Source organism: Sinohyriopsis cumingii, chromosome 3 (genome assembly GCF_028554795.1).
Source record: "Sinohyriopsis cumingii isolate HCF-2022 chromosome 3, ASM2855479v2, whole genome shotgun sequence".
Lineage (NCBI taxonomy): Eukaryota > Metazoa > Mollusca > Bivalvia > Unionida > Unionidae > Sinohyriopsis > Sinohyriopsis cumingii.
Window position 1 is genome coordinate 58,489,525 of NC_142963.1, and position 21,749 is coordinate 58,511,273.

The 21,749-nt window shown below is 35.2% G+C and overlaps 1 protein-coding gene across 4 annotated transcripts in view; it reads left to right on the forward strand.

The window, feature by feature from the left end:
* The window catches only part of LOC149802925 (uncharacterized), a 50,038-nt gene that overhangs the window by 24,067 nt on the left and 4,222 nt on the right, over positions 1 to 21,749 (forward strand). For all 4 annotated transcript variants that reach the window (XM_089952412.1, XM_089952413.1, XM_089952415.1 and 1 more), the window contains exons 5-11: positions 4,608 to 4,655; positions 8,044 to 8,176; positions 10,447 to 10,559; positions 16,736 to 16,981; positions 18,901 to 18,947; positions 19,428 to 19,456; positions 20,109 to 20,189. In XM_089952412.1, the coding sequence (XP_089808538.1) occupies positions 4,608 to 4,655; positions 8,044 to 8,176; positions 10,447 to 10,559; positions 16,736 to 16,981; positions 18,901 to 18,947; positions 19,428 to 19,456; positions 20,109 to 20,189 (697 nt within the window). The remainder of the gene's footprint in view (positions 1 to 4,607; positions 4,656 to 8,043; positions 8,177 to 10,446; positions 10,560 to 16,735; positions 16,982 to 18,900; positions 18,948 to 19,427; positions 19,457 to 20,108; positions 20,190 to 21,749) is intronic.

Consider the following 21,749-nt stretch of genomic DNA (forward strand, 5'->3'; position numbering starts at 1 on the left):
TAGCTGTGTAATTATTTTCCACAGAAGAATTTTTTTATGTGCTTCAAAATCTTGAGAGAACTCATTCACCGTCATGTCCATGAGGCCGCATGACCAACCGTAGCTGCCATTTCCGATACTCGAAATTTACAAGGTTTTCGTGTGCGTCTATATCACTAAGTCATCTGAATTTGATAATTTATAAAAACTAATTGCTGCCTACATCAATATCAGAGACTTTACCTAATTTATTGAATCTTTCATGGTTGTTATTCTAATCTTGAAAACTTCGTACGTACTGAATGAAATCTGCGGCTGCCATTTTGGAGACTGGAGATTACGACCCAGTTACTTTAAATAGCAGATATTGACCAGTGCATGAATAGTGACCACGTGATCTGACGTAATTGTCATTCGCAGAAATGAATGTAGTATGTAATAGGGGGGTTTTCCCTGAAGGTGGCGCTACGAAAACTAGCTCAAAATGGCTGATGTTTACAGCGGGCATCAAAAGAGGCTTCTATGCAAATCTTGTAGAGGCATCAAAAGGCGCTTCATGCGAATGGAGTAGAGGCGTTCAAAGACGCTTCTATGAGGTAAAGGGTTAAAGATATACTTGCTCATTTTTTCTCTGTTAACTTTACATTGTTAGAATCGTTCATTATTTTACGATATTGCACACCTTCATATTTACATCTGAAAAAACTCATTCATATTTTCCCATGCAAATGCAGTAACCTGTAAGTATAGCGAAAATTGAGATGAAACTACATTATAAGGCAAAAGATTAAACAGGGATAGATAATGAAGTATGAGGACATTTATGGACATATCTAGCTATTGAGTGCAAATAGAGAACTTTCAAGTCGATTAAGCCAAAAATGTAGGTTTCCATCTTGAGATTTTTCACAATTAATTAATTGGGGGAACTTGTCCAGGACCCAGCCACAGGGTTTCCACGCTATCAGGAAAACATCAGGAGAAATGATTTTAAAAAATTCCCCAACTGTGAAAAGTCCTTTAATTTTGCAAATATTTATATAAGTCTGGAAAAACCTGTAAATATTATGCCACCACTTGATGCTCGAAACAATTACATAATTGAGTCGCAACTGAACTGATCGTGAGTTAAATTTAGGAAGTTCTGGCCAGAATATTCAAAAGTTGCAGTATATATATATCACTTGGGTGCTTGCCATAATCATGTTTGGAGTCAATCCAAATGTTCAGTGGATTAGATTCATCTAGTAGACTTTTTTTCCAGTTTGATATCCATATCTTTTCTTACATGGAAGATATGAAAACCAGTCTAGCATCACAAGAGGCCAACAAGGTCGCTTACCAGATGGCCTAGCAACCTTGAACGTTGTTAAATCTAGTAAAACCTGAATTAAATTAATACGAAAATTATTTATTTTCTGATAAATTGCAAGTATTAAAATTGTTATGTCGTTAATCGAAAGACAAAATAAAACTAGGGCGTTGATGAAATTTGGCCTGGTATTCGTGTTTTGCATTGGTAGTTGCACAAGTACACAAATCTCACAACTCAAATGTTCATGACTTCATAGATACCATAGTCACGTGATATCAATAATATCTCATTTCAAATGTTGTAGAAAAAAATATTAAATGAAAGTCAAATGCTGGTTGCAATAAAAATACAAAATTGAAAGAACCAAAAATTAGCTATATTTATTATCATTGCTCTCAAAATAAAAATATTGTTCTTTCTGGGTTTTACAAAAGCTGTCTGACTTTCATTTTAATATAATTGAATTTTGTACAACAACATTGAAAAAGAGTTTGTTGTTAATATCACATGACTACTGAGATTTGTGAAGTCATGTGACTAGTAATACAAATAAATGCTGAGTGCCAGATCAGGTTTCATATATGCTGTACTTTCGTCTAGACTATCAGCAGATTAAAGACATGATGATCATAATACTTGCCATTTTTGAGAAAATAAATCATTTTCCTATCGATTTCATGCAGGTATGAGTCAGTATAACATCATTTAAATTTTCTAGGCCTGCTAGTAAGTGACTACCATATACCGCTACCGCACAGTGGTGGCAAATTCCAAATTTTCAATATGCAATTTCTCTGACCCCACAGCCCAACCAAAATATCCTTGGGGTGGGAATATGTGGAGAAAATCTGGATTAGAAAACGGACTGCTATTCTTTTTAAACCAAATTTGTTGTCTAAAATGTTAAATCTGAGCTGAACTTTGGTGCGAAACTGTTACATGCTGACATGTGGCTTGAAGCATTGGTTTCAGATCTTAAATGGAATGCCAGAGAAATGGGTAAATTTTCATCTCTTGTATTAAATTAAAAGATGATACGAGCCCCGGCATCATTACAAGTTCAGGGACTGGTTTATCGAATTACAAGAAGACAAGTTGATTTTACAGAAAATTGTCCTTTTTAATACAGCAATTATAAATTTGAATGTCTTCTGTCAAAATTTAAATCAACTCTTTTGTAAATGTTTTTGAAGTGATGGAATTTTTACCAAATCATCTTAAGGGGCTTAAGTTGTTTGAAAAATCTTGTTTGGGATTTTATTGGCACAGATAAATTCAGGGTTAAACTTTTTTCCTTGCAAGATAAGATTCTAATATTTTGCATTTATTGTTTTTTCATACTGTGATAGGAAATGTTACTTTGTATAACATGCATATACATTGCTCTATAATTGTTTAGAATTTAAAGGTTTGAAAGGAAGCAAAAGCAATTTATGTTCATTATCTTGTTTCCATGTAGTAACATAATACAAGTGAGCAAAGTTAGAATTTGTATTTTGTACATTGTAATGACTTTACGTGCCAATATCTAGGAACATAATCAAACTTGTTTTATGTGATATGTTTTGTGGTTTTGTACATGATCATCTCTTCTGGCTTAGATGTTTTTGGAGAGTCGTGAAATAGAAACAACTTTAGATTTAGAAGACACATCTTTAAAATCTAAAATGTTCTATAATTCCATTCAGTAATGTGAACCTTGCAAAACGTAATTTCTTCCAGGAAATTTATCTTCAGAAAAGCATGGTAACCATACACCCAATTAGATTTTCTGTCCCAGATGCAGTTGGTGTGGAGGAGCTAACAGCTATAACCACCGTGCATAAAGAGTTTGGTCAAAGCTGCTTCTGCTGCACTTTTAAACACTCAAACTTCTCACTGAGAAAAAGAAGAAACGTTTTGGACTATAAACATTTGCAAATATAAATCACACAGTCCAAAATAAATACTCTTTTTAATAGAAAAAAATTAATATTTTTTTTAGACCTGCATTCCTGTGAAATAATGTTATGGCAGTGTCCTCTTATGAACTTGTGTGATGTACAGATGTCAATTACTCAACAAATTTTGTTAATTTCTCATTGTTTCTTCATGTAAGATAATGCAAGATTGCTGATAAATAATTTCTGTTACCTTCCAATCCAGCCATCCAAGAAAGCCAGAAAATGTATCTTTCCCAAAGATTGACAGTAGTATTTACTCCCATGATACTATTGTAATTTTGTTCTGCTTTTCAATGGTAGGAATCTACCTATATGCTGGTTGTTCATCTGTCTGAGTTTTCAGTCAAAACATGCATCATCCTATTCATATACCTCCCTGAATCTGGGTAATTCCTCTGGCAAGACCAACCATCCTTCTTCAACATCAGCATTATTGTATTGAATTATTTTTGGACTGTACCATTGGTAACTTTATTCTTTTTTTGTTTTTGTCTGTAATATTGCAGCCATGCTGTTTTTATCATTTTTGTCACGCCCTCATTAGTGTGATGCTGATTTGCCTCATAATCTGTTGGTAGGGAAATGACTTGTTTCTCCTTGGCCTTTACCAAAAGCTTCAGGGTAATCACGTCACTAGCAATTATCCTGCAGTTGTGCTGATTGAATATGGGAGTGGTTTTATCCTTCACATGAGGGTCCATACCATAATGTCTTTCAAAGGGTAACCAATGTATTGGTTGAGTGCTTTTGCCTGTTATTCATCCTCTGACCTATTCTCCTGATATTAATATGATCTTAAATGTTTATGCAGTCATATTAACCTGATCACATTATGATTAGGCTGTCCCACAAATGCAAGGATTCTTGTTTATATGTCACTCGAGGTTAAACTCAGGAACATCCAGTTTATAGGCAGCTACCAAGGGGTGAAATTGGGGTGGGTGGGGTGTAGTTATAATAGTATCTTGGAAGATACTTCTCAGACTTTTTAAACTTTATTGTCAATAGACAACTGAGACAACATTTTTGTCTTTCTGGGAGGGCTGGATTTGGAATAGAAACCGAAGCTCATTCCTAGCATTAATGTGATTCGATAAGTATCGTTGAAGAAACACAATGTATGATATTTTCTTGCAACCTTTTTAGTTTTTTTGAGGGGGGGTTCCCCTCATTTTTCTTATATGTAAAGTTCAGCATACATTCTAATCTAATATCGTTACTCTAGGAGAAGAATACCCTTAAAAGCCTGTTATGTCTGTACTGGTACGATAACTTATTATATATAATGTATCCCAATTCATAGTACTTTTAAATATAAGCAGTTGAATATCTTACCTAAATAAAATGGATTTTGTATGCATCAATTTCAGTTGCAAAACAACTTGCCTTTGAAGAAGCAGAGAAAACCAGAGACCAGCGTATGTATTTAGGCAATAGTTTATTCAATTTTAGGTCACTTCACACAAGTGCAGGAGAGCTTGTACTATGCCATAGGTGTCATAGTCATTATCAGTGTGGGTAGTAACACATGTAAACGTGTGTAATTTGGTCAGTTTTTTTTTCTTTCTATGTTTGGGTTAGTTTCTGAGACAGTTTCTCCTACAGTCATGAAAACAGAATTGTTCATCTTGAAGAATACTATGCCATAATTTAAAAAGTAGGTCATTGTGACATACTATTCATACTCTTGTGACCATGTATAATCTTTATTTCAGTCGGTTTCTGGGACATTTGCATGTATGGTATATAAAAAAAATAGATCTATACAGGCATCTCAGTGCATTCTGTTCTGATTCACCATTGAACCAAAACTTGCTGATTGTGTCCTTTTCATGCTCCAGTGAATGTGCACATTTTTCATGCTGATGCTAGTTTCTACAAAAGCTATTGCTTATACAGTCATGAAGGGGCGTACATGCATACTGTCAGGTACTGCACCTCAATACCAAAAGTAGGTGATTGTCATCTACCTTTTTTGCTCAAGTGATCACTTGTATGTTTAGATGATATTCTCTGACACTGATTCTTGTTCGGTCATTGAAATGAGGACTACTATGTTGTCAAAAGTAAGTCACCATGGCCTACATTTTGCACTTCAGTGATGAGGTACATGATTGATGTTTATGTAAGTTTCACAGACACAGTTATTTGTTCAGTACTACATTCTGAAAGTACAGCATCACTGTATCAAAGAGAGAAAGTGTATCAACCACCATTTGGTGTTTTCTTTAATATAACTTGGTATCGAGCATATGTGTTACTGATGAATATGGAGCTCTTGAGTTTAAATAAATATATCTAGGAGGGCTTTGTTGTAATCTGATTCATTTTTTGCTCTTATATATTGTTAAATTAATTTTGTTTTTTGTGGGATACCAATTTTCTTGGATTTCATGGCTGCTACAAACCAAAATTTCAAGAGTCCGTAAATAATAATCCATCTTAAAAGGCAGTACCTCCACATGCATCCACACCACTTAAATATTAGAGACATATTCATACAATACTTCACACACACCACTTTCAGCATATTTTGACAGTCTCCACACACACACCACTTTCATATTAGAGACATATTTTGACAGTCTCCACACACACACCACTTTCATATTAGAGACATATTTTGACAGTCTCTCCCACACACCACTTTCATATTTGAGACGTATTTAGATAATGTCTCCACACACACACCTTCATATTTGAGACATGTAGACAATGCCCTCTCCCCCACCACACCACTTTTATGTTGGAGACATATTTAGACAGTGCCTCCACACACACACACACACCTTTCATAATCAAGACATTTAGACAATGCCTCCAAAGACACACACACCCCTTCCATATTAGAGACATATTTAGACAATGCCTACACACACACACCACTTTCATATTAGAGACATATTTTGACAGTCTCCACACACACACCACTTTCATATTAGAGACATATTTTGACAGTCTCTCCCACACACCACTTTCATATTTGAGACGTATTTAGATAATGTCTCCACACACACACCTTCATATTTGAGACATGTAGACAATGCCCTCTCCCCCACCACACCACTTTTATGTTGGAGACATATTTAGACAGTGCCTCCACACACACACACACACCTTTCATAATCAAGACATTTAGACAATGCCTCCAAAGACACACACACCCCTTCCATATTAGAGACATATTTAGACAATGCCTACACACACACACCACTTTCATATTTGAGACATATTTAGACAATACATACACATACACACACACCACTTTCATATTAGGGATATATTTAGACAATGCCTTCACAGACCACTTTCATATTAGAGACATATTTAGACAATGCCTCCACACACGTACACGCCCACCCATACCACTTCCATATTAGAGACATATTTAGACAATGCCTCCACACACATGCACACCACTTTCATATTAAAGACATATTTAGACAATGCCTCCACACACACACCAGTTCCATATTAGAGACATATTTGGACAATGCCTCCACACACACACACACGCACATACTACTTTCATATTAGAGACAAATTTAGACAATGCCTCCATAAATACACCAATTTCATATTAGAGATGTGTTCAGACAGTGCCTCACACACACCACTTCTGTATCAGAGACCTGTTTAGAAATTCAGGTACTAATGTTTTTATAAAACCACGAAAATTTATCCCACAAAATATACCATATATGTTCACTTACAAGTCAAGTTTAAATGCAAATAGCATAGACCCTTGTCTGCTTTTCATAATGCACTGGCAGATAATTGGCCTGTATTGTTTGTTCTATGATTACTGCATAGACTCAAGTCCGCAGGTGCATGATATGAGTGTGCAGTTTGCAGTTGAACTTGACTTACCAGTTTGTATATACGGAAGGTGAATTCTAATTTTGTGGAATTCTTTCAGTTCATGTGGAAAAACTTCTTCAGTACATGTTTTGTTACTGTCATTTTTGCTAGATACGACAATTTTTTATTTTCAGAGTTAACAAAGATTGGCAATATGCTGAAAGTAGATACAATGTACTTTTTTCCTCACGCTGTCGCTTCTTATAGTCTTGTAAATTATGTTACAAGTGTAATTTATCCAAAATTATATCTTTAAGACTTCACTATAAAAGTTTTTTCAGATGGGGATATGTAAATTCAGTTATTTAGAAACATTGCTGATCTTCTGATGATGCTCTATGAACAAGTTAACAATTCAATCAAGCATGTCCTTTGCCTATTTATCATTTATCATGTGCTATAAATCAGACTCTGTTTTTGATGATAGCAGTTCATACGTGTTCCACATGTATTACAAATGTAAATATGGATGAAATGGATCTATATAAAATCTTTCAAGGCTACAAGAATAATGCTTACAGATTCTTGCACTTGATACTACATGAGTCAGTAGTTACAGAGTAACTTTGTGAGCCTCATCTTAGACTTTAAAAAAACTTGAGCTTTTATAATGTATTTGTTTTATATTTTGACGCCAAAAGGAGAGTGTGTTTTAATCACATTTCTTGAACAAGTTTCTTTTTAGGCCACCCAGTTTCGCATCACATGGTCCTAAACAGTGGTTACAGTACAGAATAGGCAAGCTCGGCTCCATTACTCTAAAATTATTGCCGTTCCAAAGCAGGTCAGATGAGTGTCTCTATGCTCATCCTGACCTAACGTTTTATGTTTAGTATTGCTTAAATCATTACATGGCAGGAGTTTTGACTGAGCCATAGCATTACCTGTACCCTATGTAACCAAAAGACCATTAGTGTAAATGCGGAACTTGACATGGTTTTACAGGCCATCTAAAGATGAGACTTTTCTATGTACACAACCTCCCTGCTGAGGCAACTGAGGAGGATGTCAAGCCTCACTTTAAGGACAGCCTCAATATTACCATACATGAGGCTCCAGAGGGAGCTGATTATAAACGGTAAGTAAAGATGTTCTATGTCACATTCTTTTGCCATGATTGTGCAACATTTTTCAAATATAAATTATATTGGTTTGATAATTCAGCAGTGGTTGTTGTGGCTTAAAATCTATGTATACCACAGTTGCTGATCTTTGGTATTAATTCCAAGGCATTTAGCATTAGTCTTGGCTCAGTTATTTAAAATCGCTAATTCTGTATGTAAAATTGAAACTTTGTTATGAAATTCATCCAAAAATATATTAAATAATTAAGAGTTTTACTGTGCAAACATAGTAGCATATTAAGATTGCTTTCCTAATTTGATCATTGGACTGATACAAATGTAAAGATTATATAGTTTATATTTTAATTGACACAAATAAAATAAGTATTATGTGAGCATATAACTTTTGGCTTTTTCCTTCTGTCCCATTAGTATGTAAATTAACTGTGCTGGAACTTTGCAAACATTATTGTCATTCATGGATATGTGTATATCATTCTATCCTTATTCTCCATTGAGTTTTCCCAGAGTTCTTTTACATGTTAAATATATTTACTTCAGTATCATTTATTTTTGTCTTTATCTTCATGGTTTTGTGAAATTAGACATTTTCTTGTGTACTTAAATTAGTGGTTGTGTCTATCATACTTTGCATCTTTGTAGGTATTGCATTTCGTGGATTAACAAAGCGTATCCACATATTTCACTAGATTAAATATTAAAATACCCACTTATTTCTTCCAGTATGCACACCAGATACGGAAGTTTTTTCTTTTTCTTTTTGAACATTGGTATTTATCGGCATATTTTTGTGTAACAGAGAACTTCAACATCTGATAAAATTTTATTGTATGGTGCCACTTATATTATTGATAAAATAACCTTAGAAAAGCAGTTTTAGTATTTAAACAAGTGTGCTAAACTAGTCTAACCTTATTGCTGCAGTTGACAGGGTACTTCCTTGCTTATTTGTTGCATTAAATCAAGCATCCACATAATATTGAACACATACTGAAAGTGACAAGAATATGAGGATGAAAATGTGTGAAGCCCAAATTTCTATCAAAATATTCAATGATTTGTAGCTTTTCTTCCAGCCAATTGATATTCTGTCATCAACATCAGTCATAAGAAGTATCCTCAAAGATATAATTGATAAATCTGATGAATTAGTCTCAATTAAATTGTCCAAAGAACACAGTGGAAATAATGTTTTGTCAAAAACATATAATTTGCAGAGACAATCACTTATAGAGACCCATAAAAAAAATGAGGCAACAAACATGACATAAAAAGGAGTAAGTTGAATTAGTTGTTTCAATGTTTACTTTAGAACTAATTATTTTTTTATATAAATCTAATTTGACAAATTTGTAAACATTTTATATGTGAAATGCCCAATATATCCAAAAGTTGTTTGGGGTACTGTTCACCTCTAGGAAATGAAGAATACAAAAGAGCAAAGCTATGCCAACAACAATAACAAAATCCACGAAAATTGGTAACCCACAAATATTAGTAATACTACAGTAGAATATATAATGATTACTGTCCCAAACAGTCACACCGCTTTTGATCCGTTTTTCTGATACTTGGCTCACATTATTGATATTGGGTATGTTTATAAATATTGTTCAGCTGTAATTAATTTTAACTGAGTTATGCCAGTTTATCTTAAATTTTTATGTATTATAAACCTTGTACTGTTAACTAGTCCCACTGATTTTGATAAATTAACTGTATTGTAAAGCTAGGCAGACACTGTTGATGAATTTGTTTCTATGTTCATTCATATGTGCAGTCTGCCAGAGTTATGGCTACTTTATAGTGGCACCACTTGTTCAAAAACAAAAAAGTAATTTGGAGAACACATTAATAGTTTTCATTGTGACTTGCTCTTAATAGGTTATAGTCAAGACTTCAATATCAGGGATCATTTTACATGGGCTACCTTGCTTATCTCAGTATAGGATATCATGGATCATTTGGGGTAAACTTTATTGTTTGCTTGTGAACTTGAACCACTATGACAACATTTGGTAAAAAAGAAATTGAAGATAAAAGTTTTATGAAAGGGTGTTGTTCCCTTGAGATACAGTCTTTATCAAGTGTAAGTACTGGGAAATGCCATTTTATCCTTGGATGCAAGCATAAGGTCTAAAGAAAATTTTCATTAAGCGATTCAAAACCATGGATGTGAGACGTACTGCTTTTTCATTTATCACAGTAATACATACCATGTCTTTAAATGTATTCAACTTATTTATCTGCCTTTTTATTACAGATATGCAGAGTTGGAGTTTAAGAAAGCTACTGATGGCCTTCATTATTTGAATAAACTGAATGTCCTTGAAATTTGCAACACAAAAGTCAGGCTATGCCAGTTTCCTCCCTTTCGTAAGTAGCACAGTGGATAAGCATTTATTTGGCAGATCTGTGACTTTATTCACATTTGCAGATGCAATTGAAAGAAGGGGAAACAATATGGCTGAAGCTTCTTGGAACCCCAACATTTCCATCCGTAACCCCTCAACTGAACCTTAAGAAAGGCAACACAAAAAAACCCTAACTATTGTCAGCCCTTGCATAATCATACAAGTTACATCATCTTTGGAGCAATGTTGGATCAGATAGGCTGTTGCAGAAATTGGCTGTCATACATATATATATATATATATATATATATATATATATATATATATATATATACACCACATGCCAAACACGTACACTGTAGATTGAAAACTATATGTCACTTATCTGCCATAGTAGTTCATTTGTTTCAAACAGTTGAGACCTTTGATCAAGACTGTAAAGCATGGAAATCATTTTACTGAACATAAGTTGTCAGGATTTTACATATTCCCATGATCACTACCTGATATATGAGGGATTGCCTTAAATTATTTTGTATCTAGACCTTCATATATTTGCTTACTTTAACACCCACACACTTGTATGTGCATACACACACATACAAATATTTACTCAAAGACACTCTTCATGGTGTTATTAAATTGCCTGCATTCTTGAAATGTTGCTTTTGCAACTTTAAGATTTATAATTTAAAATACATGCCAAAAGTTGACAATACTGTCTACTTTTTTCTCAAACTGATCAGTAACTTTTATTCACTTTGGCTACATATTTTATGCATTTTATATGATACAGCAAAATTTGTATATTTGATGAGATTTTGGATTTTGATGTTCAGTGTGATCCATATAGTATATTTTTTTACAACCAAAATAAAGATTTTAATAAGCTTATCAAAACTGTCCACATCTCTGCCCCACTTTGTTTCAAAGTGAACATAAATTTGCTTCATGCCACATCAAAACTGGTAACAATTTGTGTTGCCATTTCTCCAATGTAAACCTGTAAATTAGACTTCATTGGCAAGTTTCTGACAGGCCAAACAATCTGGCAGTGTGCATGCCAGGAAGGTAATGACCCAAATTACTTGTCATTAATTGGGCAGCTTCTCATTCTATCATGAATGAAGCGACTGCATCTGTGGATCGTGATCTGATAATGACATAATGCATGTTTTGGGCACAAAATGGAAGACGTTCAGAGGCAGTGAGCTAAGGAACTGCTCCTCCCAACTATACCCTCCGACCCCTCCAGTCTTTTAAGACCAATCTGACCCAGCCACAGTGGAAGGATGATAGGCAACCAAAGGAAAAGGGATCTTTTATGTCATGTTCGATTCAGATCCCAGTCTAATGGCAGAAGGCAACAACCTAACCAGTTTAAGAGGTAACTTTACCAGCAGGGTTGAGGGAACGCGAGGGCAGGAACCCAAGTTTCTCCTCCTCCTAGCCTTTTAACTCTCAACATGAGCCTACCTGTGGGTGCCAGACTCTTCACTCTCATTGGATCAGCCTATTTAGACAGAATTTTTGCCTTTTCAGTAGGGCTTAATTTGGGAGGTAGCAAGCTTATCTCCCCTAACATTAATATGATTGGGTAAATATTCTTGGATAAATATAATTTTCTGCTCCATTGGCATCATTTCTGGACTGAAAATACTGTTCATTAAGTTGTATGTTTAAATTTTTCTCAGATCTGTTCTTCAGATTGTCTGGCAATTTTTCTAAGTAGTCCTGAGCACTTATCTGAAGGTACATTCTGAGCTGTAAGGTACATTCTCAGCTTTTGTTTGACATTTTCATAAATCTAGGGTAATGTTTAATAGAAACTTGAGATGCTTGAAGTACACAAAAATAGTAAATTCCAATATTCCAAAGTTCTCATACCACTATTGCCATTCAGAAATGTGTATATGATACGCAGAGTACTTGTATCTACAGTTACTTGAATTTTAAAAATTTGAAAATATGGGTAAATTAAATATTACCCACTGCAAAGTGATTAGTCCATTAGTTTTACCATGGGTGTTTACACACAAGTATATTGCTTTCATTTGGTTCAAGTCCTAACAACTTAAATTTGTACTAATATTTGTTTTACTGTATAATCACAGTGTTTGATGCAATAAAAGTTCTCTAGTATTTTTCTGTTTCATAAAGTAGATTTAATTCCTAAGTGATATTTCACAAGTTTTCTACCAGTAGACGTGACCTGACAAGCCCTTGACCGGGCAAGCACTCACTTTGTTTTGATTTTGATTGGGCCTTGAATTTAATTCATGTACATGTTTAGTGCCAGGTTGAGTTCTACATTTTCCAGTGAATGTTTGACATTAATCCCATAGCTTGTAAAGAAAGCACCATGTTTTTCCATGTGACAACCCTGCTAGTTTGATACTTGTACAGTGCCAAGTAACAGGATTGTTATTTGAACTCCCTTGATCTTGCTGCATGACTGACACGTGTTCAGTTGCAGCCTTTAATAGATTTTGCTGACTGTATGAACATTTTCTCACTTTAAATACAGAGCTAATCTCAATCTCCACACAAATACCCATATATGACAGTGTCAGATAATATTTATGATGACTAGATGATGATGGAGGATTTCAGAACTTCATCAGACAATGAGGATGAATTCGTGGACTTTCTAAAAGATTACATCCGATAGTAAAATTTATTAGTTTACTGTGAATCATAAAAATGTGGACTTTAATTGCTTATTTTTAAGACATGGAATGAACAAAGTACAAAATTTTGTGAATCAGATCCTTCTTGACTATTTTTGTACTGGTACATGACCAATAATTGAATTCATGGATTTATCATATAAAGGTTATCATATAAACAGAATTAAAATGTCAAGCATTATGAATTTTAATGGATTTAATTAGAACAAATTTTATTTTTGTTAATTATTGTTGTTTTTCCTACGTTGTTTTTCCTACTTGTCGACTGCTCTGGTTGCCTAGTGGTTTGAGCGTCCACCTCGGAAGCAGGAGGTTGTGGGTTCAAACCCTAGCCGGGTCATACCAGATACTTACAAAAATGGTACTAACAGCTGCCTCGCTAGGCACTCAGCATTAAGAGGTTAGTGTTAGGACTGGTCGGCTTGGTGTCAGGATAATGTGACTGGGTGGGACATCATGCTACATGTCTGTGGATTAATGCCCCAGTGCTAGACATCACTGTAGACTGCCACACTGCAGACATCATAGTGATATGACTTAAAAATTGTTAAAGCTACATTAAAAATCCTAACACGCATCCTACTTGTCTATCAATTAGTTGGGCTTATTTATTTCCATAGTGGTTCTCAGACTTGCTGATAAGGCACCCCTATAGAGGGATCTGGCTTGCAAAATACACCCTGAGTAAGAATAATTGGCTTTAATAGCCCCTTAAAAGGAGGGAGATGACATAGAGTATATACAGTAGAATATAAATGCATGAAATGTGTTACATAAATGTTGAATGATTTTGACTTTGCTAGTTCTGCTATTTTCTTTAGTTTCTTTTTGTTTTGCAAGAGCAACTAAAAGTATGTAGCTTCAAGTCCAACAAATAAGTGTACTGTTTCAGCATCTGTCCATTCTTGGCCAGGTAATACACAGTCCTAATCTGTGCTGTCTTGGCATGGCCCTTGTCTGCCTCCTCATCAGCATTTATATCAAGTAAGATCACTTACTTTTTTCTTCTTCCAAGCAATTCTTCCTTCCTTGTGTTGGGTAAATAGAGAAAACTCCACAATAATACTTCTTTAACAAAAGAGTTTATCTGTATAAATCCTGACACCAGGAACAAACTGCATTTGTCTCTCCAACATTATTTTCATCTGTCATAGCCAAGGGAATTTCTCTTCCATCTCTGGCCACGATTGTCTTTTCTTTGACCTCTGACCATTTTATTTGCTTTGTCAGCTTTGTTCTGAAGTTGCATCTGTGACTTCTCATAGCTGAAGCAAGCTCATGGCAGGATATTTGCAAAAAAAAAGCTTTGCAAAGAAAACTGTCTCCTGAGCACTTTGTATAATCAAGATAAATGAAGGAACCTTTACCTCCAAAATCAGGAATATATACCGTACCACTAATTCTTGGTGATTGGTTGATTACCAGCACCCAGTTTACTTAGGCTTAATCCCAGCATGTTTAATTGTTGCATCAAAACAAAACACAAGGCCAGGGCTGAGCAAATCCCATAGCCCGATGTCCCAGACTAGTCATTTTTGAAGTAAAATTTTCCAAATCACTAGTCCAGGACAAGTGCTTTTTAAAAAAGTCGGGCTAGTCCTTATTTTCATACTTTAATCACTATATCTACCTTTATTTGGCCAATCATGCCCTCTGGGCGTACTGAATACTTTATTCTACCCCTCTTCGTGTATACATTTACATCCTATTACTGCTTTACTGCGTATTGGGATAAGCGACCAAATTATTAGCAAATTAAAACACATCAAACAAAAGAAAGCCAGTATGATCAATTAGCAGTGTTGTAAGTGGTTTTGTTGCAATGAGTTTACTCAATCTAGATCAAAACGAGCGGCTCACTATGATTTTAATCCAGCGAGTCAGTGTAAGGAAATTAATGAAAGGTACTTTATCGACATCAGTGTTGGTTTCCTTTATGAACTGATTAAATGACGGTAATGATTCTTTAATTTATAATTGATTATACAGATGATTAACTTCCACGTGCGATTTTGTGTTTGAAGCAAAACAATTATGCTAATTAATGAGCTGTTTCAGTTTGTATTTAAAAGAGAAAATTGATGTCATGATCACTTTAGAAGTAGTTGTCAAGCAAGCTGATAGTTACTCTGTGGATAAAATGAGTTTGCTAAACTATTTTCGCAAGGAAGGTAATAACAGCGATTCGGAGAAGGTAAATTTGTTTGAAAATGGAGGGATAAAACGTAAGGCGGATATTGAGTGTACAGTAGCTGTTTCTGAGTGTGAATGAGGATTTAGTTCAGTGAACTTAATCAAGACTTCTTTAAGGAATTCCTTAAACCAAAAGAGTTTACAAATGCTAGTGAACATTTCTGCAAATGGACCAGAGCTTGAGGACTTTAACCCAGGCACAGCTATCAACTGCTGGCTTAGTGCTGGTGCAGGTGGCAAAATATACATGGACATATTTTCAAATCCATCAGCTAAAACATATATACATGAACCTGAAGAAGCCAAAAGTATAACAACCAATGTTTTTGAAAAATTAAATTCATTTAAGAAATAATTATATTGTATATTATTTAGGTTTTTTTTCTTCTATCGATTAAGTACATATGTCTCATCAAATCTCGGCAAGTGATTACCATTTTGGGACTAGTGAAGAGTAAGGTGGGACTAGTGAAGAGAAAGGTGGGACTAGTGAATTGTCTGAAACCACTTGTCCTGGACTAGTGGTTAAAAAAAAATTTGCTCATCCCTGAAGGCATTATTAAAAGCAAAAAAACTGAAACTTCCTCAGCCAAAGAGTAAAGAAAAGACAACTAAAGACTTAAATAACAATACTGGTTGAAACAGCAACTTCATTAAAGATGGCGACAAATCTTTTATTTGTAATTTAGAAAGCCACAAAATTCTAACATAATTATTATGATCTTATTAGGCACTTGTTTTGTGGACAAGGTCATGAAAACTATTTCCTTTTCCACTTTACTGGAATCTTTGTGAGAAGAAGAAAGTTCTGCTGAAATTATTTATTGCTGCTTTTGTTGTTTATTTTTTGTTGTTTTTTTTAAAATCGAATCTTAATGAAGAGCTTTGTGCATCCAAAAGATGTTGAGATTTACAGACATCTCAACATATCTTACTTCTGTCCATGCAAGTTCCAGTTGCTGCTCAACCAGCATGGGTATGTGAGAAAGCTTGCCAGTAAATTCCAGTTGGTGGTTCTTCTCATGGTCTTTGCTGCACCACATGTACTGGCTGCCATTTAGATCCTATCATATGCTGATGAATGTCATGAAACCCAACACCACCATTTAAGAAAAACATGGTGATTTTTCTCATTTGCTGTAAACTGTTTTGTATTGTTAATGTTTAACATTATATATAATTAGAATTTGTCACCTCATGTATCTTGCCTATTTTAGCAGTAAAGGCAGCTGTAGTACTGAAAAACTTCGGGTAACATTCCTGACATTAAAGACAAAAGATTTAATCATTTGTATGTCACTTCTATCATCTCCAGACCCAAGAGCAGCAGAAACTAGAAGAAGGAAGAGAAGGCGAAAGCAGAAGGAATTTAACCAACAGCAAGGAAACTCTGCAAGGAAAGAATTTGGAAAAGGAAGAGGATCCAAAGAAGGGTTTGGTGGTGGTAAAAAAGGAGGTGGCGGAAGGGGAGGATATGGGCAAGGAGGAAGGGGCGGTGGGCAGACTTGGAGAGGGTCTTCTGGTATGGGGAGAGGAGGAGGAGGAGGATGGAGGTTTGGTGGTGAGTACACAAACATCCCTTATTAATTAGTGCCACACACTATCAACATAAGATCATCATGACCTACATTTTACATTTTACCGGCTCATGTTATATATTTTGTTTAGTTCCTGTCCACTTAGGTTTTTTGCATCTTGTATACAGTGTTCCACCTGCAGTCATGACACTTTATACATAGACTTCATACACTTTAAACTGTCCATATTTTTCATGAATAATGCCTGCATGATCAAGCTGTTGCTGAGAGCATTTTCTGTAAATGGCATCCAACAAAACGAAAACACAGTGAAGATGAAAGAGACAATAAGCATCTTGAAAATATTCAAAAAATGAGCTGGTATAAAAATGAATTTTTCAGATTCCTGGGGAAAAGGCAGGAAAGGTAACATTTGTGTTTTTATGGGCATCATGTGTTTATTTGAGTGTCTTGTAGCAAGCGAGATGATTGCAGTCACCATATGAAATTGAGACAGGAACAAAAACTTTACCTCAGGATGAGAGCTCTAGAAGCGTTCAAGCTCCATGGGGTTTTGAACTGCAGTTTCTTAAATTGTACTGAAGGAAATTAAAGTCTAAGTGTATTTCACAAATTTTGTAGTTGAACATGCATGCCTTTTCTGTATCGGGCTTAGAACATGCTTTTAAACTTTTTAAATGCATGCTTTCCACGTCAATAAGAGCAGTACACGATATTTTGTTACATGTCATTGAGAACTGGTCTTAGCTATGGAAAAATATTAACTGCCTTACTGAGAAGGTCTTGTTAAAGTTGGCATGTGTGACATTAAACTCAGTTTCAGGGTTGGACAGAATCACTTGCCCAGTGCCTGGAAAAAACTACAAGTCTGCTCAGGTTTTCAAGGTGCATGCCCACTATCAAGTCCAAAAAAAGAAAGAAAGAGGTCATATTCAGTTCATAATGCTTTGTTTTCTGCAAGTTTTATCTCTCCACAGTGCATATATCATAACCTCTATTTAGAATTCATATGTACCAGATGATTTTGTGACATAAATGCCAACAATTTCATTTATAATTGATCCTTCATTGCATAATACATAGACCAAGTGTGTCACTTCAGTCTTGTGGTCAGTGTCAGGGTCAGTCTTGCATTTTCTCATGCAGTTCTGATAATGTGAACACTTGCACAATAGGTGAGTTAGCTTTTCTCTGATCATTATGCTATCTAGTGAAACTGGCAGGCCAGCTTTCTAGTCCAGTGAAATTTGCAGTCAGTACACAAAAGTCTGCTTGCCAGGGATTGTTATGATGCATGTCACAGATTTTAAAGTGTTTAGGTGATCATTATTAATGACATAACTGACATAACTCACTAGATTTCTGTTACGGGTGTGCTTGGATATAAAAGGCACTCATCTTCAGTGATTATCCACGTGAATTCCTTTAAAAGCATGATCTATGTACAGAAACATCTGCTATACTTGACTGTGTTTATCATGTACTGTTTACATGGTAATTATGGGAGACCGAAACACACTATTTATTACATTAAAAAAAAATTGTTTTCATACGTTTTATGTGATGTTTGAAGCAATTTGCAATGTTTTTTTGTGTTGTGTTTATGTTATTTTAAGTAGATTTCCCATTCCTTTATATTATAATAGGCTACCCATAAGAAAAGGAAACTTACCACTGGAAATTTTACATAAAAGAATCAGTCTGACAAAGTACATGAAACTTGCCTTAAAGGATGGTTGCTTATAAAGGTTGTTGTTTATGGATGCCATTTTTTATTTTCATTTTTGACCTCATTCTATTGGAAACTTGCCCATCAAAGATATTAAGGGCCCCTTAATGCCCATTGTAGACATGTTTCGTTGTTTCTTGAATGCCGTTTTAGATTTATTATCAAGTTTAATACTATATTGCTGTGGGATAATATTCTAATATTTTATTTTAGGCGTTGCAAGAGAGTATGGTGGTAGAGGTGGCAGTAGTTTTGGACAGGTAAGAAGTTCATATCAGCCATGGTACAAACTTTTAAATTGGAAGTTACTTAAATCATTCCAAGTGCAGAAAGTTCTCTTTGTGTATGTGTAAATGATGACAATTTTAAGTTTTTTTTTCCTTTTTGTGCTTTAATTGTCAATTAAAAAAAAAAAAACCAGCCTAATTGTTTTCTTTTCTGTTTTCTGTAAATTCCCAAGTATTTCCTTTATGGGTGAAATGAGGTTTCTTTTTGTTTCAGTGTTCCAACATTATCTTCCTACTAACGTTACAGAAGCAAACCCAATTTTGCTTGAAATGACAATTTAACTTTAAATTTAAACAAATCTCTAGATGTTTATACTTTGCAAATGATGGGTCACAAAGGTCCTTTTATGAGATCATTTTCCTTGACATTTAATGAAATAGGTAGTTTAAACATGAAAAACAAATTTGAAGAGAATTGGTTTTATTAATTATGCCAGTTTTGTCTTTTTATAGGATTTTGGAGATGAAGTATATGATCCAAGGTAAGCATATAGACTGCAGGTCTAGTCAATAAGTAGAAATTCTGATGAACAGCTTTTGTGTGGTGTGAGGGCCAGGTGGCAGTTTATGGACCAGTCACCCGGGAACAGATAGCAGCCAAGGGATATATATATCGCCATGCAATAGCATATGAATATTGTGGTGCCCTGCATCTTTCCATATCTCAATCCATAACAAATACTAACAAATCACAGATTTGGTATATAGGTTGTCCATGCGTTGACAAGGGAGGAGGGTATGATTTTAGGCACCTACTCTAGCATTGGGTCATAGGTAAGATACACAGCAATTGATATTATACTGACAATTTTTAAAATATCTGTTTACAAAATATGCATACTCTTTCAACTTCAGATTTTAGAGAAATATTACAAGAAACCAATCTATGTTCTTATTAGAATGTCTATACAACAATACTTATGAGTTTATCTTCATAATATCTTTCTTTGCAAATTTTTATCTTTACATGTTTACAACTTTAATTATTTGTCCGCACTATTTGTTGGTATTGTGTCAGTGTACTGTAAAACTGTACATATATAAAAAGATGTAGTCCAGATCTAATGGAAAACTTAAAATGTCTAAAATCTCAAATAAATTGTTGATTACTCATTATTTTTTGTCTCATTACAGTCAAGATTTTGCTGATGATCCTGCCAGTACACTTAATTTTCTGAAGAACCAGTTGGCCAGGGTGGAAGAGAAGTTTTTGATGTAAATAAAAACTTATTTGTTTTAATGTGTATTTATCAGATGGCAAAGCATGTGTTTCATCACAGAAACAGTGCTGTCATCATTTTCATTGTCAACAATCTTGGGAATCTTTAAGTACTGTGGCTTCACTATTGCTCATGGGGTAATTTCCAGACTATTTTATAAAGTTCCAAAACAAAAACATTTATTTTCATGCTTTAAATGCATTAACCAGCAACCTGTGATTCAACAACCCAGTTTTTAATGAGATTTTATATGTGTGATTTCAATGATTTGGATTTTTAACGTAGCTCAATAATTTTGCAGTCATATAGCTGGTGATGTCTGCACTGTGTCAGTTTATACTGTTTAGCACTAAGGCATCATGCTGCAGACAAGTAGCATCATGTCCCACCCAGTCACATTATCCTGACACCAGGCCAACCAGTCCTACACTAACCTCTTAATGCTGAGCACCTAACAAGGTTGCAGTTAGTACCATTTTTTACAAGTCTTCGGCTGGGGTTTGAACCCATGACCTCCCACATGTTCAAACCTCTTAGGACACCAGAGCAATCATGAGATTCAATTAACATGCCTTTATTATATAATACCTTTTTTTAGTCTTCTGTTATTCACAAATTTTGAATAATGTGTGACCATCGTGCTTTGTTACCAGGTGTCTTTGTTATTTAAGGTACTAATTTTGTTTGGTGGGGGGGGGGGGCCGAGTAGTCTAAAGCGCTTACCGTTACGAATCACTGCCATCTCACCTCTGTCTGCATGGGTTCAAGTCTCGGATTCAGCCAATGTGGGTTTGCGAGAAAGCTTGCCAGTAGCTTCTCGTGGGTCGGTGGTTCTTTCCGGGGTTTTCCTGGGTTCTTCCTCCACTTTTAATACTGGCCACCATGTATAGCCTATCTTGTGCTGAAAAATGGCGTTAAACCCTACAACAACAACAACCATTTTTTATAAGTCTTCAGCTGGGGTTCGAACCCGTGACCTCCTGGATTTTCTAACCTCTTAGGCCACCAGAGCAATCATGAGATTCAATTATCATGCCTTTATTATCTGATACCTTTTTTTAGTCTTCTGTTATTCACAAATTTTGAATGATGTGTGACCATCTTGCTTTGTTACCAGGTGCCTTTGTTATTTAAGGTACTACTTTTGTCCATCTGTGGGGGCCCCGATTGGTCTAATGCGCTCACCATTACGAATCACTGCCATCTCACCTCTATCTTCGCGAGTTCGAGTCTCATGCTCAGTTGACATTGGTATGTGAGAAATCCTGCCAGTAGCTTCTCGTGGGTTGGTGGTTTTTCTCAGGGTTTTCCAGGATTCTTCATCCACCAGTTATACTGGCCACCATGTATAGCCTATCTTGTGCTGAAAAATGGCATTAAACCCTACAACAACAACAATTGTTCATCTGTCTTCAGTGTGTCAATGATAAAAACATTATAACTGAGCTAATCTCAGGCAGACCACATAACTTGTTGCTATAAGCATTTTAACAAAGGAGTTGCAACAGGGTCTAGGTGGCTGAGTGGTCTAAAGCACTGCCATCTCACCTCTGTA